The sequence below is a fragment of the Rattus rattus genome, chromosome 17 (genome assembly GCF_011064425.1).
Source record: "Rattus rattus isolate New Zealand chromosome 17, Rrattus_CSIRO_v1, whole genome shotgun sequence".
NCBI lineage: Eukaryota > Metazoa > Chordata > Mammalia > Rodentia > Muridae > Rattus > Rattus rattus.
In genome coordinates, this window is record NC_046170.1 from 37,930,272 (window position 1) to 37,951,841 (window position 21,570).

Consider the following 21,570-nt stretch of genomic DNA (forward strand, 5'->3'; position numbering starts at 1 on the left):
TTCCACGAAGTCCGTCCTCGCCTCCATCAGATGTTAAAACATGATGTAAAACGGAGTGAGAAATTGAACTCCTCCTTTGAGCGGCTTGAACGATGCCTCTCCTGGCAACAGGATTGAGGCTGACATTTAATCAGGACCCTCCAATAGCTCAGCCTCTTCTGTTGCCATCCACTGGTCACCAGCCCTCTCTCCAAATGTTCCCTCTCCCTGTTTCCCCTTTGTTCTAGCACAGGGGTTCCCCTTCAGGAGACCAGACGCAGGCTAGAGATTGTGATTTGGGGACCTTGGGGACGTTAGGATAAGTCTTGTCTTAGGGCATACCTGGTGAGTACATAAATAATAACACATTCACACACGCACATGCACATACCTGCCACACGGGGACTGATATTTTACAGTTGACCTAGGAGTAAACCTCACATTTCTTTAGAAGCTAGTGTGGTGTTATGAGCAATATTTTGCTTTATTTCATTTATTTATTTACTTATTTGTCAACTTTTACCAAAAGTCCTGCTCCTGAGAAATGGAATACCAGGCTAACACCTGACAATGGAGGGGACCTGATGGCTCTAAGCTCCTCCTGCCCCTCATCATACCATCCCTCCCCCACCGTGGCTTGTGCTTCTTCAAGACTCACAAGCCTCCTGTAGCATCTTGGGGCAGGGTTATAGCTTCCCTTTCAGTATCATAGTTTCCTAAGCCCGTGAACATCACCACATTGTCACCCTTCCTGATGCCTAGTTCGGTGGTTCTCAACCTGATCAAATGACCCTTTCACGGGGGTCAACCAAGACCACTGGAAAAACACAGATATTTACATTTTCATTCACGACAGCAGCAAAGTTGCAGTTATAAAGTGGCAATGAAATAATTTCGTGGTTGAGGATCACTTCAACGTGAGGAACTGTGTTAAGGAGTCGAAATGTGAGAAAGGTTGACAACAACCATCCTGGCTCCTTGGTTAGTCTTCAGTAGACTTTTCCCGAGCAGCTTGCAGTGACTGAATGAATAACAGTGAGTTATGCAGAACTCTCTAGAGTGGTGGTTCTTGCATATGCTTTTGGTGTGGCAAAATACAGAATGTAGACCCTCCTTTCTGGAGTTTCCAAACTTGGTGTGGGGAAGACATCTGAAATTTGCCTTTCTGGTATGACTGACTCTGGTCCAGGTCCACGCTCTGAGGGCTACCGCGTTGTTGAACTGATCTGGAAGTAACCCCCCCCGCTACTGGTTTGGGATAAGGAAGACACCTAGAGGGGGCTTTAATGGTTTTCCAAGTCAAGGGTTAAGGTTGGTACCTGAATGCCACTGTTATAAGGAGGGAAGGAGTTCCACAGGCACAGGCCCATTTAGCCGAGGAAACCCAATATCCTGCATTAGTCGCTTGTTGCTGCGATAAAATACTATGTCCAAAAGCAACTTATGGGAGAGAGTTTATTTTAGCTTATGGCTCCATAGGGACAGGAGTCCTTCATGTGGGGGAGGTACAGGAGCAGGAAGCAGAAAGCTGAGTGATCACTTCTTCAACTGTGTGCAGAGTGAACTGGAACTCTGTGTGTGTGTGTGTGTGTGTGTGTGTGTGTGTGTGTGCATGTGTGTGCATGCGTGCGTGTGTTGAGGGATGCAGGGGGGTACGAACTCTCAAAGCCTCATTTAGGAATTTGTAACCTCCCAAAACAGCACGGCCTACTGAAGACCAAGTGTTCAAATACGTGAGCCTGGGGGGCATTTCTCATCCAAACTACCATACACCCCAGCTGATACCCATAGCTATGTGCAAATATTTCTTCTATTAAACATGTTTAGTGCAGCTCTTTCCTGGCTGAGGATGCCTTACTCCAAGTGTCCTCTGCAGATCTCCAAACACCTACATGCTCCCTCTAGATCCAGCGAGCTTGCCTACAAACGCTATTTCAAGGCTTAGGAGAGATCTCAGGGAAAGCATGTGCAGTGGCTTTTACTGTCAACTTTACACAAGCTAGAGTCAGGAAGAGGGAGTCTCAGTGGAGGGATTGCCCCTATCAGATTGGTGGGTGTTCATGCCTGTGAGGCATGATTGTTTGATTGCTAATTGCTACAGGAGGGCCCATTCCATTGAGAGCAGCACATCCTTGGTCTGGTAGATCTGCGTTATATAAGAAAGCTAGCTCAGGGGCTGGAGAGATAGTTCAGAGGTTAGGAGCATGTTCTTCCAGAGATCCTGAGTTCAATTCCCAGCAACCACATGGTGGCTCACAACCATCTGTAGTGAGATTTGGTGCCCTCTTCTGGTGTGTCTGAAGACAGCTACAGTATAATAAATACATCTTTTTAAAAAAGAAGAAGAAAGCTAGCTCAACGGGCACCATTAAGAGAATGAATGAAAGCCATGGTTCCTGTACTCCCTGTCTCTGCTTCAGCCCCTACCTCTAGGTTTCTGCCTCAGTTCCTGTCCTGGCTCCCTTTAACAATGGTCTGTAACGGGTGAGATGAAACAGCCCCTTCCCTCTCCAAGTTAATTTCTGTGGGAATGCACTATCACAGTAGCAGGAAAACAAACAAAAACAAAAACAAAACAAAACAGAAACTCATTAGCTACCTTTCATGTCCTATCATCAAATACCTTCTGACAAGCAGTAACTTGAGAGAGAAGAGTTTTGTTTTGGCTCAGGTCCATTCTTGAGGGTGGGTGTGGCCATAGGTGATCTCTGGTGGTCAAAGCAAATGGCAGTCACTTGCTCTCATCTCAATGGAAAACAACAACAACAACAACAACAACAACAACAAGGGCTCTATAACCTTCGGAAGGAGCACCAGCAACTGGAAATCTTGCATTTAAGCAGGCGATCCTATGGGAGTCAGCAGTCCACCCCTGAGCTGTGCAGCAGAGAGGGCCTCTTGAGACTTGGACTTAGCTGATCTGCCATTGTTCCTTGTTCCTCATAAGTCCCGTGGCGCAGCCAAGCTCAAGGTAAAGCAGGAGGTGCTGATTGGAGTGAGGAATTTCGAGTCACAGAAGACTCTGAAGATGCCTAGAACAGGCTTCTGGCTTAGGAAAAGTGGGTGCTTCCCTGACCAAGAACTTGGTGTCGAGGAGACCTGAAGGATCACGGGCCATCTTAGAATGGCAGCGTGGTTAGCATTAAGACTCACTGGCTAGTGTATAGCATAGACTTCCTTCCATTCCGCCCTAGTATGGCCATTATATCCCGAGGCCTCCAGTTACTCTGAGTGCTGTCTCTCCTCATGGAGGTGCCTATTTATTTTGTCATTGTTCTGTTACAAAAAATAGCCCAGGCAGAACTTGAAAAATTTATCTCAGCTATACTGTACACCTATCGCTATCAGTCCATAGGAGCCAGCACGTGTGTACATACATACACATGTGGAAATGCATACACATATCCCATGTGCTTGTGCACATACACAGAAACATGTGTGCATCCACAGCCATTTCTACCCCCTCTGGAATGTATTCAGTCACTCATCCAAGCAGAGGAAAGAGTCCCAACCTCTGGCACCCACAGGAGGCAGCTGCTGACTGTGGGATGGTCGGTTCTCCAGCCAACTTGAAATGCCTTGAAGGGGTGTGAACCTTCAATGGGTCTAAAGACACTTTCCCATCCACTACAGTGGCTGCTAAGGGCTGACCTAGAGGAGGCAGAGTGGGGATAGGTAGAGAGCTGTAACTCTCAGAACTGGGCAGTATTGGCCACCATTGATTAATCCATCAGTCAAAAGGCCCCCCATTGGGGACCCAAAAGGTAAACAAGCTAAGCCATGCAAACAAAAAAAATTATGGATTTTTCTCTTTAGAAGCCTTTTATCATCAGAAGGAAATGATTTATTTTCGGTCTTGATTGATCAAAACTCCACACCATGTTTTATGACCAAATCACATTTTCTGAGTATAGAGAGGAATGGAGGGAAAGGGACCGAATAATATTTGGGCGTTGTGGCCATCCTTGGGGTGTAACCATGTTAGAAGTCCCATTCTATTGGATGGAAACTGAGACTTAGAATGTCAAAAGGACCAGTTCAGTGTAGGTGGATCCTGCAGGCCCAATCCAGCCCTTATCCTGCTGACAAGGCTTTTCCAACCATTTTAACCTTAGAGAACCAGAGTCCTCCAAGTGTTATTAGGGATACTTCGAGACTTGAGACTCTTCCCAGCATTGGTGAGCAAGTTTATAGAAGACGAGGCAAGGAAAGAGTAAGGTGCAGGCATTCTTAGAGTCAAAGCTTTTCTGCTGGAAAGTAGAAGCTTCCAGGACAGAAGCCCAGGGATGCTGGCACGGGGTGGTCAAGATTTCAGGCTGCATCTGTCTTTGCTGAAACCATCAAACCTGCAGGGCCATCTGTGCCCTAGACCATCACCTCAGCTCTGTGTGTGTGTGTGTGTGTGTGTGCGCGCGCGCGCGCGTGTGTGTGATGGGTTTGAGGTCAGGTTAGAAAACTGTCCTTGGCCAAGCCAAATCATCTCACTTGTGAGTTGGTGGGGGGTGTGGTGTGTGTGCACCTAACTACTGGTTTAATTAGGACAAAAAAACTAAAAAAAAAAAAAAACACAAAAAAACTCCACAAAACATTGACCTTGGGGCTGGAAAAATGGCTTAGTGGCTAAGAGCACTAACTGTTCTTCCAGAGGTTCTGAGTTCAATTCAGTCACCACATGGTGACTCAGGACCATCTGTAATGTAATCCGATGCCCCCTTGTGGTGTGTCTGAAAATAGTGTACTCATATACATAAAATAAATCTAAAAAACAAAACAAGCAACCCTTCCCTCCCCCACCCCCATGAACCTCTAACACCACCAGGGTCAAGCCTAAAGGGCTGTTTTAAGCTGGGGGCTCTGGGATGGACAGGGCCTCTATTGTGACTGTGCCTTCTTCACATCTGTTTCTATGCTGTCTTCCTGCAGTCATTTCCCTGAGAACACTCCCCAGTAAAGGCCCTTTGCACAAATGCCCCAATCCCTATTACCAGGGAAACCAACCAACCTGTCTGACAGTGGCCATGAAACACCCCAGCCTTGCAGTGACACATGCCACTCTCAATCACAGCTCCTTGGCTAGATCTGGTCACATGCTACACCCCAATCGGAAACAAGTCTAGCCCTGACATTTACTTAGAAGGCGGAAGACTAGATATATTTCATGAAAGACACTAAGGATGATGGATTGGGAAGAGTGCAGGAAGGCTGACCAAAGTACAAAGGCAGGACACCAATTGTCACTGAGTGCAGCCTAGGACCCTCTCTACTCAATGAGGGGCCTCCCTGAGCAGGGCTGCTGTTATGGAGATAAGGGAAGACCTTCCTATTACCAGTGCACCTTCACCTTGATTTCCCATCCCTGTCTTTATTTGCTAACTTCTGGTCTCAGGGTAGCTTCCCCCTCTTCCCCTGGTTGACCAGATGACCATTTTCCAGGAATAGCGACTAATAAAGGGATTTCAGATATTTTTACTTGGATCTCTGTAGCTCCATGCTTGTCCATTATCTCCAAGCAGCAATGGGGGCATGAATTTCCATACACATGGTTCTCATGCCATTCTCTTATGGCATATCATCCACTAAAGGTCTTATTTATGAAACTCTCAGGGCAGATGACGCTATTTAGGTGACCAGATGAGAACAGATGAGGCAGCAGTTTCCTCTGTATCTTCTGTGGACTCTCTGGATGGCATTGCTGTTTGTAGAGTGTGCAGTTGGCTAAAACAACCAGGCCCCAGAAAGCATTGTCACCAAGGCCCTTGTGGGGTGGAGAATCCTATTCAATGACCTTATGAGCAAGGGGAGGAACTTTAGGAATCGTATCAGTTTGGTGTGTAGGATGCTCATTCTATCACTGAATCCTCAATGTGATCTTAGAAGACAAATGGAGATGCAGAGTCTGGGCAACATGCTGTGAGTAAAGAGCTGGGGTATCAGTAAGCTAGTTCGGTTCCAGACTCTGGGATCCTCCTCACCTTCTTCTAGTTCTTGATTGACTTAGCTATGTAGTCTTTAATACATGTCAATCACTGCTTCATTATTCTAGGCCCTGTGCTGGCAATATCCTGCCGTGTGATATATGTAAACCATTATTGAATGTAACTTAGACACATTTTCTACAACAAAAATGGAGTCACTCTTTTTTTTTTTTTTTTCATATTGCTTTGGCCACTAGGAAGCTCGTGTGTCCAAATCATAGCAAAACAGTTGTAGTTGGGAGTTAACGTTTTGGTTTTCTAAACTTTTCTTGTGGCCCAAGTTTCCTATCTTGGTTGGATTTGCCTTTTATTCTAAAACCCATAAGTCCTCTCAGGAAGAAGCCTACATGAAAATAAGGACTTTACTGCCTTAGCTTTAGATCTCTGTGAGTGAAGAAATGCTTTAAATGTCCCCGTTTCTCCAATCTCCAACATTCCCCAACTGTAAGATTCCTTGAGCCATGACTAGTACTGTTTGGAGCCCTTGGGAATAGCTCAGGGACTCTGAAAGGTCACATCCACATGAGGGGAAAACAACAGAATTTGCTCAAGTCATGCTCCTGGCTTTGGTGCCAGGTTCACGCTTGTGGAGTGGCGGCCAGTCCCACCCTCACCTGAGCAGTTAATAAAATCTATTGCTCCTTGATGGATTTTTCCTGCAAGCTAGAATTGATCTGTCCTCTCTGTGATTTGTGGTGATGGCAGAAAAACACCAAACACCACCCCACCGTGGCTGAGCCACTTTGGGGGGTAAGGGGTGGAGGAGAGGGCGAAGGAAAAAAAATCAAAGCCAAAGAAATCTACCAGCAAGGCTTTGAGGACATAGAGGGCTGGGGCTGCTGGGGTCATTTTATGTGATTTATTGGGAATAAAGTGGATCTTATTAACATTTTAATAAAGAGAATCTTTTTTTGCAGTGTGTTAGAAGTGGCTGTTGGTCCCGGGTGCAATTCCAGTTCTTAGGGAAAGTGGAATCAGCTGGCATCGCCCAGCCTGATTTGTGAGGCTGGACCCCAGGAGTAAAAAAAAAAAAAAAAAAAAAGGCAAGCCAACGTGCCGCCTCCTTGCTCGGAGGGGGCTCTCTCCCTGCGAGGTGCTCGCCCCTATCTGCCATGCAAAACGAGGGAGCGTTATGAAGGAATCCGTCTTGTAAAGCCATTGGTCCTGGTCATCAGCCGCTACCCAATGCTTTCGCGATGCTGCCGCTGATCTATTTGGGAAGTTGGCTGGCTGGCGAGGCAGAGCCTCTCCTCAAAGGCTGGCTCCCACGGAAAATATGCTCAGTGCAGCCGCGTGTGTGAATGCAAACGCCGCCAGGCGCTTCTTCTAGTCGGGCAAGATGCAGCCGAGAACTCCGCTCACCCTGTGCGTCCTGCTGTCCCAGGTAGGGAATGTGAGCGGCAGTCAGCGCGCTCCCACCAGCTTTCTGCATTCAGATCGCCCTGCTTGGTGATGGCCGGGAGCGATCGGAGGGTCGCGGGGCTTCTGCTAACCGCCGCGCAGATAGACCCGGCTAGCTCAGATGCGAGGTCACCCCCAGCTCCGATCCTAGAGGGGCCTGGCTCCTCTTGCCGGCTAGTCTCGTGTGTGTGTGTGTGTGTGTGTGTGTGTGTGTGTGTGTGTGTGTGTGTGTGTGTGTGCTCATTCTGAGAAGGACAGAGCCTTTTTGCAAGCAAAGGCGACATCCTAGCTGACATCAAGTGGGGTAACTTTGGTTCGCCTCCTCCAGAGGCTCATGTATCGGATATATACTCCTTTCGAGGCGACTAGGGATTGTGCTTGCCCCGTAGCCCAGTGCCTTAGCCGGGAAGAGCCATTCGGTTCGGCCGGCTGCCGGGCTGGGAGAGGCCAGAGCTGGCATCACTGACTTCCCGGGGCGCTCGTCCTCTCTTCGCCCAGCTCGGCTGGCTAGCTGCAAGGCACCTCCCGCCAGCGGATCTCCGCAGCCCGGCTGCTGCTGTCTTTCAAAGCAAGACGCCCGCCGCTCCCGCTTTGAGGTCTTCAGGCTCTCCAGCTCCCGGCTCAAAGGAGCCTGAGCACGGTCCCCTCTCCATAGCGCAGGCCCAGTACCCCCAGCCCCTTGGGCCCCCATTGTCCAGACAGCTGGAGCTCCTGCCCGAGCCCAGGCTGCAGCCTCTGTTGTCTTCTCTGGGCGGGCGGGTGGCGCTGAGCACAAGGAAAAGTTCAAGCTTCTTCACCAGGCTGCAGCTGCCTGGCGGATAACCCTCCAGATCGTTGCAGTGCCAGGGCAGGATTGGCAGAGCAGGAGAGGCATGCTGGGGCTCTCCTCAGCCCGGCTGAAGCTCGGAAATCCCTGGAAGTTTGGGTGTAGGAAAGCAATACTTAGGGGACAGGCCAGAGACACTGGAGGCTGAGGGGGCACGCCCAGCCCTCCTCTGGGGACTGAAGCTCCAGAGAGCATCCTGGCATACTGGCTCAGTCCTTCGTTGTCCTTTTAGGCAGCCTCTGGGACCAAGAGCTGGCAGCCTACAAGTGGGTGGTTGGAGAAGTGTAGGGCCACGCAGAGAAAACGGAGGAGGGGGGATGCCTGAGGCATGGGTGTTGAGTTTCTGGGCAGGATTCTTGAGTGCCAGTGAAAGAGGCACGGGGTTGAACGTGAAGTGGGAAAGAGGAGAGGAAGTCAGGGTTCTGCAGGAAGCCTTCTGAAGGGAGATGGCTGTTGGAGGAGGGTTGGCACCCCAGAAATGCAATAACTGTAGAAACGACCCAAGAGTGCATATGTCTGTGTGTGCGTGTGCGTGTGCGTGTGCGTGTGTGTGTGTGTGTGTCCCTGCCAGGACCCTGAGTAAGAGTACGATGCTTATTGCTGGGTAGGCTCTCCTGTCCTGACTGCTGACGTCTCCTTCAGTGGACTCGCAGGCCTGGGGTATACACAGTTGTTGCTTTTTTTTTTTTTTTTTTTTTCTTTTACCAGAGGTTTTCTAGCTGGTTCTGTAGGGGCCCTGCTATGGATGCTATGGTTGCTTTTGAAGCAGTTTCCCACATCTCTGGGGCTCTAACTATCCTTAAGGCAGAAGGTTGTGTGTCTCCCAATTTACCTAGGTGGGGCAGAGCACACCCGGATAGAAAGCTCTAGACAGGTCCTCCCTGCCCTCTACTGCTAGTAGAACCACCTTGGGCAAGTTGTTTATCCTATCTAAGCTCCCAGATTCTATTATCATCAGCCCCGGAACTGCTGGGTAGACAAGGCCGCATGCAACAGGCAGCCCTAGGCAGTGTATTTCACAAGTCCCGCCTCTCTGGGAGCGGTTGGCATCTGGGGCATGGACTCTTGCCTTACTCCGGACTTTTTTTTATAGCCCTCCTGTCTTAGTATGTATTAGGTTCCAGAGCACATCCAAACTGGTGCTTTTCTGTGAGCAAAGCAGACTGTGGGGGGAGCTCCGGAGAGCCTCCCCGGGGGCTAGGGGCTTTCTACGGGGCACCTCTGCAAAGCAACCCGTGTGTCTTCTCTTGCAGGGCCGGCTGGCACAGGTGGCTTTAAAAGCACACTCAGTTGCTTCTGAGCTGGAAATAAGTGGCCAGCCCTGAGGGGCTTATCTCTCACTTTGATTGTCCTGCATAATCAGAGCGCTCATCTGCATGAGGACAGTAACTGATGTTCTCCTGGCAGAAGCACCTGGAGGGCAAATAGTATCCACCCAGTGCAAGGTGCAGTTGACTTCATCAACAAGAGGCTTAAATGCAAGGGGGTGGGGGTGTCTTTGTGCCATTAAGAAAAATGAACGTGTGTGTGTGGGGGGGGGGTGTCAGAGCCTTTGAGTCAACAAACCCAGCCCAAACTTTTCCTGAGGCAGAAAGAAAACAGAGGAAAGACAAAAACAATGTGAAAAAGCAAATTACTCACTGCCCTGCGGAGCTAGGGCAAGCCTGTGTGTGTTTTTCCAAGCAGTCATACATACAGCCGGTGCTGGGCCCAGCTTGGAAGCTATCAGCCTCTGGCTGCTCATTGGCAGACTCGCCACCTTCCACATTTGCATGGGTTGGGGGTGGGGTATGGGGGGCGGGGCTTCTAAACAATAAGGACTGGAAGACCTCTTTTCTCCCCCTGGGGGTTCTGGGAAAACCTGTCCCGGAAGTAGCAGCTGGAATGTGGCCACTGACACAAATGTGCCGAAGTGTGAGTTAGAAATTCCACTGTGGTAGGGATTGCCCACTCCCATGAGGCAGCGCTTCCACCCAGCCCAGCTTCTCACAATGCATGAGCAATCCCCCAAGAATTAATTTCTAGGGAGGGGCTCAGGTCTTGAGACTGTCCCTCCATGACTTCCCAGATGTATTCCATGGGAATGTGTCCGTTGGTTTAAAGTGGAAAAGTTCTCCCCCGAGAGTGAGAGTCTAGCCTTTCAGGGCTTAGTGAGTCTCCGGCATGTTCTCATGTGGCTGCCACTCTGTCCGTTCTATTTTAAGAGCCTGGTTCATGTGCAAAGCCTTTCCGACGAGGGCAGGGACTCGAGTCTGAGAGGACACCTCCAGCCTGTGGCTCCGGAGCGCTTATGGGCAGCCTGCGCTATTTCAGACGTCCTAGGGAACCAAGGATTGAAAGCGGCAAAAGTTCACATATCTAAACATTATTATAAATAGTTTTAGCAAATCCCAAAATAGTTCTAATACACCACCAAGGCTGAATGAGTGACCCGGATTTCTGTAATTCTACCATGTAACTGGACTCCTTAAACGTCTTCTTAGCAGATCTTGTCTACCTCCTCTCTTCTAGAAGTATCCTCTGTGTGTTAAAGTAAAATCACACACACACACACACACACACACACACACACACATATGCATGCATGCTAGGACTTTGCTATGGCCATCAATCACTTGGTCACCTGATGAAGTTAACTCTCTTAGATGACGGGAGAGCTCAGGTCTTCAAAACCTCATCTTCCTTTTCTGTCTAAAAAGCACAGCTACCCGAAGCGCCCAGACAACTTCTATTTTGTGGAAGTCAAGAAAAAGACAAAGCTACTCTTCCGACTCCTACCCGGCTGACAGGCACATTATCTTAACAGCCCCAGATCGTTCTGTGGTTGTGTGTGCGCGCGCACACATGCCCATCTTTGTGTGTTTCGATCTTGCTTTGTACCTGATGAAAAATTTCTCCAGTAGGGGGCTCCATCCACAGCCTTACAGAATTCCGAGCCTGCAGTTCTTATTCTGGAGAACTCTTGTGAAGCAAAGTGGGTCCTACAGAGCGAAACTCTCTCTATTGCGGATTTTCTGCTACACAACTGTCCTGGATGGGGGGTTCTATCATTCCCTATCCTCTCTTCATCCTCTTTTCCCTTCGTCTTACTGCTCTGTCTTCACTTCTCCACCCCGCCTTCCCTGGAGGGCAGGCATAGGAATAATTTTCAGAAGACTTTGCAGACAACGCAGTATGGACTATGAGGAGGTTTAGACATTTCCTGGCATTTTGAGTTTGGCTGGACCGGCTTTGTTCTTCAGGCAGCAGAGGCAGAAACCATTCTGTCTGGGAAGGAAGATAACTTTTCCCAGAGACACATCAATGAGAAGAGTGGCTCCCCTCAGTCTCAGCTTGTGCCCCAAGCACCTCTTGAAAAGGAGAAGGAAATATTTGTCTGTCATCCAATCACAATGATCAGTCCGATAGAATCAAATCAAGTAGCCAGACGCTTGGGCCCTCCTTCCATTTAGCTGTCAGCAAGGTGTCCAGACGCCTTGGAGAATCTGGCCTCCTGGGGGATGCTGCCAACACCGTTCTCTAGGGCCTGTCTCCTCTGCCACTGCCGATGTGGGACGTTGGCCGTGTCCTGGGGTTAAGGGTGAGAGTCATTCTTCACTCCTGGGTTAAGACTAATGAGGCTGCTCGTCCCCACCTAGGCAGAGCTCAGTGTGGGAGGTGGATTGGGCGATCAGCAGACTGAAGCTCCTGGCATCTACTTGATGGGATCTATGTCAACGCTCCCACTCTGGCTTCTGGACAGGGGATTGCACATTGGCAGCCTGCTTGAACCCATGGAGGCAACTGGTGGCCAAACCTTTTCAAACTCGTGACATCAGTACCTTTGAAAGATGGTCCAGGTTTCCTGCGTTTCTTGAAAACTCAGTGGCCCTGGCCATCTAAGCTCTCTTTCTGCGTTGTGCTGGTTGGCAGGAGCTGAGCCAATACTGCCCTTTTCGGGCAGGACATGCTCTACACTTGGCCAGAAGCCCCCCACTAAGGTCCTCCCCCCAAACACAGCACCCACTATAGGAATTCCGCCCACTATCACTGAATGACTCTGCTGCCATAAACGGAGGCTCCATCCAATCAGTGTGGATACCTTCTTAGTGATGTGCTGCTTTAAATGGAAGTTGCACAGGGCTGGAGTATTGACCCTGTGGGCAAGAGTGTTTGTACGAGCATCAGGACTTGGGTTTAAAAATCCCCCAAACCAATGTGCCTGAAACCCCAGCACCGTGACAGACGGAGGCAGAAGGATCACAGGGCTTGCTGGCCACCAACCTACCTCCAAATTCAGTGAGAAAACTTGTCTCAAGGGAACAAGACAGGGTACGATTGAGCAGGACACCTTATGCTCTCCCATAGACCGGGAAGAAGTGCACACACACTTGTGCATGTGCGCATACACCACGCATTCACACAATAGTAGTGGTACAGAGTCATGATGATGATGAAAGGGAGGAGCAGTTGGTTTTTGGGATCCCTGTGATGAAATACACAGACGTGGGTGTGGGCACCAAGGTCACCCCTCCTCCCCCAGAACATTATCATCAGTGCACTTGGGGATTAACAGTACCCAGACCGAGGCTCCACTCACAGTAGCGACATGTAGACCAGCAGCACCCTGCAACGCTGAGTCACTGTGAATCCTGGTATGTTAGAGACGTGATATGTGACCCGTGACCCATTACATCCTCAACATCCCCATGTATCAGCAGCCAGGGGGCAGGAACAGGAAGCTGAGAAATCACATGCCCAACGGAAGTGAGGCAAGGCTATGAACCCCAAGCTTGTCCCCCCCCCCGCCCCCAGTGATATACTTCTCCAGCAAGGGTACTTTGGCTCCCCAGACGGTGCCACCAAGTGGGATCCACGTGTCCCTGAGCCAATCGATGGAGGCCGTTTCTCATTCAAACCTCTACACTACTGGTGATGGTCTGCATCTGTCTTGAACATTTGATACCCACTGTGGTCCTGAGTACAGTGTCAGTGCTGTAGATGTTCTCTGGCTCCAAAAAACACTACAGTAACCTACGTGTCTCCTCCCACTGTAGTGGGCAGGCCTCTGAGGACTCTTTGCCATAGCTGCAACCCCCAACCCCAAAAGGAGGATTAAAAATAACTATGCAACCAGAAGTAAAGTGATTTTTCTTCCCCACTGCCAGCCAAAAGTCAAGTTCTTGAAAATTAACATTAGCAACGGGCATGTTGTGGCCTGTCACATCTAACTTCAAAGACAATGCCCCGTGGCACCGATCTTCTGGAGAGGCACAAGGACCCTGTGTCTCCCAGATGAACACAAGCTGAGCTGGGTGGAGGGCAGAAGCCTTGACACATGTTCGGGGAGGGCCAGAAATGAGCTCATCCTCCTGCACAGCATGGAGTCCTGCAAAGGAATGTAGCGTCCCTTCATCCCTGCCTCTGGTCCGCCAGGCTGTTGCTTCCCTCTCAGGTGACAGAGCACCATTTGTGTTGTGTGGTCCAGGACAGAGACAGTAGCTGCGTACTCCTCCTGAAGCATGCACCTTAGAATCGCTGTAGAATCCATAGCTGGGCAGGGTCACCCTCCTCTGCCATGAGCTGTGGGCATTTGGGGACATCTGACTCAGAGGTGACAAGTTATAGCCTGTGGGCTGGCTCCTGCCTGAAACATGTTTTTATAAATAGTCTTCTTGGACCAAAGCCACACCTCTTTCGTTTATAGAATTGTTACGGCTGCTTTGTGCTTTAACAACAGAGTTAAGACTGTCTGGCCCTCAATGCCATCTGTCTCTTTGCAGAAGAAGTCAGCTGGCCCTCCGTTCAAGTCAAAATTGCAGGCAAAGTAGGTGCACGGAGACTTTTCAAAGGGGTGTGGCGAGGGCTTCGACCATCAGGACCTCTCCCTCTCTGGCCTCAGGCCTGAAATAAGTTGCTCTTAGGAGAATTCACTTTGGACCAGTATGCCCAGAGCTACCTAGGCTTTCTGTGGTGGTCCACTGTGTTTCACGTAACAGTGGTGTCTTGAGGGTCCTGCTGCTGATATGACCGATTCAGTTTCTGTTCTCTTGGGGCTCTGCTTGGCAGGGGCGATCAATATCAATTAATGAATAATTTAAGAGCAAGACAACCACCACGAAGGAGGAAGACAACACAGTCGTGTGAGGTCGCCCCACCACACATATTGCGCTCGTTCAGTTTTTCTCTTTTCGCCGCTAACTGAAATCTCCACCCCGTGACAGCACATACTGCTGTCACCTGATTCATCCAAGCCTGTGTTCCTGTGGCTCTCAGTAGTGCCTGGCACAGTGTAGGCACCCAGCAAACATGAATGAAAGAACAGATGGATAATGGGAATAAGAAAGGCATCAGGAGGGTTGGGGATTTGGCTCAGTGGTAGAGCGCTTGCCTAGCAAGCGCAAGGCCCTGGGTTCGGTCCCCAGCTCCGGAAAAAAAAAAAGAAAGAAAAAGAAAGGCATCAGATCCAGATAAAAGGTCTAGGAGACTTCTCTGACAGCCTTACGATGGAGCTCAAAGCTTCGGCAGGAAGTAGGTGTTGTGAAGCCTAGGAGAAGGTGGGCATGGGAAAGGCATACCCGGAGGAAGGCACAGACTGGGTAAAGCCTCGGTGTAGAAGGAGCCAACCCAGCCTGGACAGGGGTGTGGCCAAGAGGTAACAAGCCCTTGGGCCTTTGTTGGTCACTTCAAGAGTCTTAGTGTTGGTTTCCGAGTGATGGGCAGCTATGGAGATCACAAGGAGTGACAAGATCTGATTTCCACTTTCAGAAGGTCATTCATCCAGCTTCAGGGCAGCAAATGTCTGGAGGCGGATAGAGCTGTGAGAAGATATTATGGGCCTGAGGTCATGGAGGGGAGGCATCTAAAGGAGAGGAGAGAGAATACTTGAGAGAAGTGGCTGAGGGCACTTATGAGGAGGGCCTGCAGGGTATGCGGGTGCCTGGCTTAGATATGTCAGACAAGGGCTGAAGGGGAAGGGACCCTGTTCCTGTTCTGGCTTTTCTAATGGTAACTCATGGTTCAAAGGTGTGTGTGTGTGTGTGTGTGTGTGTGTGTGTGTGATGTGTGTGTATGTGTGTGGTGTGGTGTGTGTGTGTGTGTGTGTGTGTGTGATATGTGTGTGTGTGTATGTGCATGTATATGTGTGTATACATGTGTGTTTTTGTTGGGGTGCTAGCCAGATTGTGCAATGCATAGAGGAGCATCTGGATGCCATTCTATGGGGGTCCCCCAACCCTGTATATCCCTGCCTTGGGGGTGTGCACCATAGGAGCCTGGGTATGTCCTTGATTGGAGTGACCCAGGTAAAGCCTCTGCAATTAACCAATTTCTGAGACTTTTCATGCAAAGGATATTTGAGAGGAACCTTGCCAAGCCTTTTAATGGTTTTGTGAACATTCAATAAGCAGTGCTAGAAATATTTCTAACATGGAGCAAATAATGATCTCCCACTTCCAGAGTCATTTGACGAATGCTAACAAGCCTGTCTTCCAGAATAAGGTGTGTCGGCAGTAGCTTCCATGTTCTGAGCACAGGATAAGAATATCCAGCTGGGTGCCAGGCAGTGGCGCTCTGCCAAATGCCTAACAACTGGATCTCTCTCTCTCTTTCCCACTTGCAAAAAAGAAAAAATCTAAACCATGTGGTTTGCACTATTTGACCGTTTCTATAGTGCAAATACTCCCACTCTGGGTGGTTTCCACCTACCAACCTGTAAGTTCCCTAAAAATGTCACAATGGGTGTCTCAGAAGTCATTGTTCACTGACTCCCCCACATGCTATGAACTTGGAAGCTATTTCAAGCCTTCACCTCATTCACAGTGCAACCTTCAGCAAAGGAGCCTCAGTGGTCTCATCTGTAAAATGGATCAGCTTCTCATGTGGTTGAAACAGACAGGAAAGATGGGCGTGGTGGTATGAGAAACAAACAAACAATCTTAGATGACCCAGGCATGGGGGCACATGGCTGTGGTCCTGGCATTCTGGAGGCAGAGGCAGGGAGTGCTCTGTAAGCTCAAGGCCAGCCTGGCCTACATAGTGAGGGTCAAGTCAGCCAGGACTAGCTAATGAGACTCTTAACCAGATGAAAACCACAATGAATCCCAAGGAAAGGCACATAGCTTCTGCAGGCATACACATATATGTACATGAACCTACACAAATAGGGACTCACATGTTTGCTGGTGCACACACACATACACTCATGGATTTGGAGCTACAGGGAGGCCTGATAAGTTATGAAGATACCTACAAGTGATGACAGTTATGATTGCTGGCATGGAAACAGGCTTCCACCCCCCCCAACCCCGCCCCTTCCCAAGCTTCTCCTTTATGCCGGACTCCACTGCTATGCCACAAGCCCCCCTGAACGTCCATGGTATGTTCCAGTGCAGCATTAAGACAGATTTGAATTTAGCTCTCATTGGTTATGGGGACTGTATACCCTTAACGCTTTCTTGCTATTCAAATGTACTATTCAAAGTGGTGTTAACTCAATGTCTTGGTTCGAGTTCTCCCAGATAGCAATGGAGAGACACCAGCTTGTGTGCAAAGGACTAATCTGGAAGGTGGCCCAAGGGCTCAGAAGTGAATGTGTGTAGACAGAGAGACGAAATGCCACTAAGCCAGTGTTGACTGTGACATTGATCCGATACTGTCGTGGGAATCGAGCTCATGGTTGATGGGGTCTGCACAGGAAAAATGTGGAAAATCTGAACCATCCATCGGAAAGACAGGCAGATAGGTAGATGTCACCTGAGGTTCCTGAGCAGAGGAATGGAGAGGCACGCTGGTGTGTGGACTGCTGGTCTGTGCCCCGCTATGAGTATATGGTATCCCATTCGCCATTGTCAGACCTTCCCAATAGAGCCAATGACAGAAGAAAGGACTAGGGTAATGAACATTCTTTTTAATATTTTACCTATTTATTTTTGTTGTGAGTGTGTGTATGCATGCTTACATGTGAGTGGACCTGTGTGTGAATATACTTATTTGTCTGTATCTGGAAACATGTGTGCTCATGCAAATGCCTGAAGCTGACCCTGGTGTCTTCTTTGACCTCTCCCCTTTGAGGTAGGGGAAATCAGAGTTCACCAATTCTCACTCATCTAGCTGGCAAGTTCCCAGAGATGGGAACCCCATCTCTGCCTCCTGAGTGCAGGGATTATGGGAGGCCACCACACCTACTTGGCTTTTAAGTGGGTTCTAGGAATCCAAATCCTGGCCCTCCTGTTGCCCTTTATCAACGGAACCATCTCCTCATTTGATGGGCCTTCTTCTGAGCCTTCTGATTTGGGTGAACACATATCTCTAGATATTCCCTTTCCTGCTAGATGGTCACACTCTTTGAATGCCCTGGGTCACTACCTTAGCCTTGTTTTTGACATAGAACATTTCCCCACTCCTTTGAGGTAATTAATAAGTACACAAGCTGAGGTGAGAGGAGTGTCTGTAGGGCAGCAGTTGGGAGGAAAGTAACGCATCTGAAAGAAATGGCCCTCACAGGGTTGGGGATTTAGCTCAGTGGTAGAGCACTTGCCTAGGAAGCGCAAGGCCCTGGGTTCGGTCCCCAGCTCCGGAAAAAAAAGAAACAAAAAAAAAAAAAAGAAGAAAGAAATGGCCCTCACCCACTCATTCAGTATGTCACCAGTGCTAAGCATCTGCTAACTGTGCGACACCCTTCCAGGCACCAGGAATGCAGAAGTGAGGAAGGTAGACCAGATGCCTTTCAGTGAATAGTCACAGCGACACAACTGAGCAGGTAGCAATGAATGAGTCCTATGAAGTAGGACAAAGTAAGCAAGAGAAAGAGACAGAGATAGAGAGACACGGAGACAGAGAGACGGAGATGGAGAGGCAGAGAGACATGGAGACAGAGAGGCAGAGAGGCAGAGACTGGAGGAGAAACAGAGAGAGAGAGACACAGAGAGCCACAGAGACAGACATATACATGGGAGGAGGGAGAGACAGAGGAACAGAGACAGAGAGAGACAGAGAAACAAAGACAGGCAGAAACAGAGAGACAGAGAGAGACAAAGACAGAGACAGAGAGAGACAGAGATAGACAGAGACAGACAGAAAAAGAGAGAGAGGCTACAGCTCCTGCCTTTTCTATCTGTTGTCTCCTGAGTAACAAATTACTATATCCCCACGTTTTCTTAACTCACTTCTGCCACCCTCTGAGCCCCGTGATTATGTGGTTTCCTTTCAGATGGATGCTGTGAGTTTGTAGGGAACCGAAATGGTGCTCAGTGGATGGGCATTGAACAATGGGAGTCAATTGCACCCTCACATTCGGCTCCGGATGGTGGGTTGGTTGGTTGAATTCATCTACAGAGATTCCACTTTGTTATTGTTGATTTAATTCATCTGGAATAATTCTAAATTGGTATTGTTGACATACAATGGAGCTGAATTTTACTCAGAGGTTGGGTTATAAAGTCAGGGTTTAAAGCAAACACAGAGTTGTCATTAACCTTGAAGTCTTTGAAGTTGCCCATTAAAGTGCAGTGTGTGTGGTTTTGTGTATGCAAGCCTGTGCTATAATCAATATGGAAAAAATGTAAAATGCATGCAGCCATGTACAATGCATACAAAGAATACAGGCAAGATATAATTTCACGACACTTAATTGCAGCAGTGACATTGTTCTTTTTCCTTCTGTCTCCCCCCGCCCCTTGATTGAAAGAACTGAATTTGTGACCATTAAATGTATGCATGATGAGACTCCTTGCACTGATTTTAGCTGGGCTCCTAGTCATACCTTCCACCCTTGGGTATGCATCGGGGAGGGAGGGAGCTGTTTCCTCTCGTGCTCCACCTTATAGTTGCTTCTTATCCCAGTCAGCTTTTCAGTCAGGGCAGGAAAGCTGCAAAGGCAGAAATAACAGCAGCGGAAATGGTGGCTGTCTGTGTGGTGTTGACTATGGGGGAGGAGCCCTCCCTATGTGGTGTTGACTACGGGGGACCATCTCCAGAGCTTTGAGTGGATCAGCCTACCAAGTCTTTGTAATGAAGAATCCACTCTGATTCCATTGCCCATATGGGGAAGATTCTGGAGGCCTGATAAAGGTCACAGCTTTGGGGTGGAGATTCAAACTCAGTCTCAAACACAAAAGGCCACATGTTCTATGAGTCTATGCAATGGAAGGAACTGTTTCCGGCAGGCAAACAAACCCAGAGCAACAGAAAACAGGTTAGTGTTTGCCTATGGCTTGGGAGGGGCCAGAGGGAGGGACTATGGGGACGTAAGGTTTCTTTGGGAGGCTAGGAATGTTTTGAAATGGGATAGTAGTGTGACCCATGCCCACCAGTGCTATGAACATATTCCCTAAGCCCTCAGCAAGGTATATTTTGACACAATTCATGTATTAATTGTGTCTCAATGAAGTGTGATTAGACAGAAAATCAAGCAATTCTGGGTCACGGCAGTCCAGGAGCAGGGCTCTGGGTGCTTGGTGCCCGCACACAGGACCTTTGCTGCAGGCACGCATCATGAATGGTCCCATTGCGTTTTATTTCCATGAACTTGGATGATGCACACAATGACTGTATTCGTCACCCTCCCACATTGCTGGCACCAAACACCTGACAAGAGCAACTTGAGGAAGGAAGAGATTATCTTGTTTCAGTTCACAGGCATAGCCTGTGGCTGTGAGGTGTCATGGCGGCAGAAGTGCCGGGCTGCTGGTCACGTGACATCCACAGTCAGGAAGCAGAGAGAGAGATGAATGCGGGGATTCAGAGTGCTTTCGTCTTTTTGTTCAATCCTGGAGCCCAGTGCAGCCAGCCCACAACATGGTGATCACCCACATTCAGGGTGGGCCTTCCCTCTTCCTTTGAACCTTTCCGGAAACACTGTCGCAGGCAGACCCAGTAGTGTGTTTCCGGGGTGATTCTAAATCCAGTTGACCTTGGAAATGAACTACCGTAGTTTCCTGTCCCCTCCATTAAAGAGAGAGATGGTGTGAGAAACTTGGTGCGGGCAAGGTGGCAGCACCAAGATAGAGAACCAGGTAGTTTGGGCCTACATCTATCTCACTCTTGCTTGCAGCAGGGATTTTTCTCAGGCTGGATTCATCTGATTAAAGTCCCCTGTACGGCCTAGAGTGGCAGGCAACTGGAGCCCATTAGGAACAAAGCCCGGGCTCTCCACTTCTCTTTTGCTGACTTGTAAAGTGCACTAAGGACCCTCTTCATCTACCCGGTTGTTAGCGCACTCAGGCTCACTGTCTAAGGGGCTGACAGGAAACTTACAAGGAGGAAGAGGGTCCTCACCCCAAGTAGCTTTTGAAGAGCGGGCGACATGGAGGGCTCTAGCTCGCCCAAGCGTGGCAAACACAGTACTAACAGGTTTTGCCCTTTAACCTTCTCCTCCTTGCTGAGAACCATTAGATTACATTCCTAAAGCTAGCCCCAAGGTAAATTCTCTTATTTGGCTACTGACTCGTTCCTGAGACCAAATACTAAGGCTCAACAGTTAAAGTTCATGATTTGGCTAACCTGTGTAATCAAGATTTACCAACGCACCCTAGCACAGAAACTCACTCCTGCAGAAACACCCTCTCTTGCTATTTTTTTTCTTGTGCTGCCACTGCCTTTATAGCACCCCTCCACACACACACACACACACACACACACACACACACACACACACACACACACACACACACCACACTACTCACTGATTGCCCTCTTGGGTAATAAATCTTATTTGTGCCGAGAATTTAGTATCTGAATATGTCCTGTACCAATTCTAAGGAGGTCAGGAAGAAGAGAGGAATGGACTTGGTTGGCATACCAAAACTGGAATCGTGCTCAAGGCGATACCATGTTCTGCAGGGATTTACAATTTCCTCAAATCAGCATGAGCTGTGGTCTTGTGCCAGTCAAAGACTCTGACAGACTGGACAGTGATGGGGAGGGGATCCAAGCCTAGTGTAGGTCTTGTGATAACAGCCAGAACCTCTCACTTTCCCACTTACGGATACCATCTCCAAACCCTCAGAGTCCTGCATGTTCCAGGACTCCATGCTTTAGAGATGACTCTCTTCGCCCTCACAGATGGGTTAGCTCTTAGCGTTTTTTCTTTAGTGTTTAAGCACATAGTGACTGAGTTGAAAGCCATGCATAGTACAGCCAGAAAGGGCAACCAAGGGCTGGTCTCTTGGCCAGGCTCAGGTCAGCATTTGTGTGTATGGCTTTGTAAAGGCAAATCTTGGGGACTATCTGTGCCTTCCTGGGTCTGCAGCTTCAAAGAATGGGTGTGGTTGGGCTGGGCACTAAGGACTGGGGACATACAGCTTCAGAGCTTGGGACAGCTTGTGATGGAGCCTGTTACCTTTGCCTAGTTTGGTGTCTATGCGTGTCTTCCTCACTAAGTCACCACTCCAACCTCTTTCCCTACTTCTT

General features: G+C 49.0%; 1 protein-coding gene across 1 annotated transcript in view; it reads left to right on the plus strand.

Annotated features, from left to right (window-relative positions):
- The first annotated feature begins 7,031 nt into the window (after window positions 1–7,031).
- The window catches only part of Cdh13 (cadherin 13), a 1,043,248-nt gene continuing 1,028,709 nt past the window's right edge, over window positions 7,032–21,570 (plus strand). Inside the window, exon 1 of the mRNA XM_032888181.1 lies at window positions 7,032–7,338. Within this exon, the coding sequence (XP_032744072.1) occupies window positions 7,294–7,338 (45 nt within the window). The 5' untranslated portion in view covers window positions 7,032–7,293. The remainder of the gene's footprint in view (window positions 7,339–21,570) is intronic.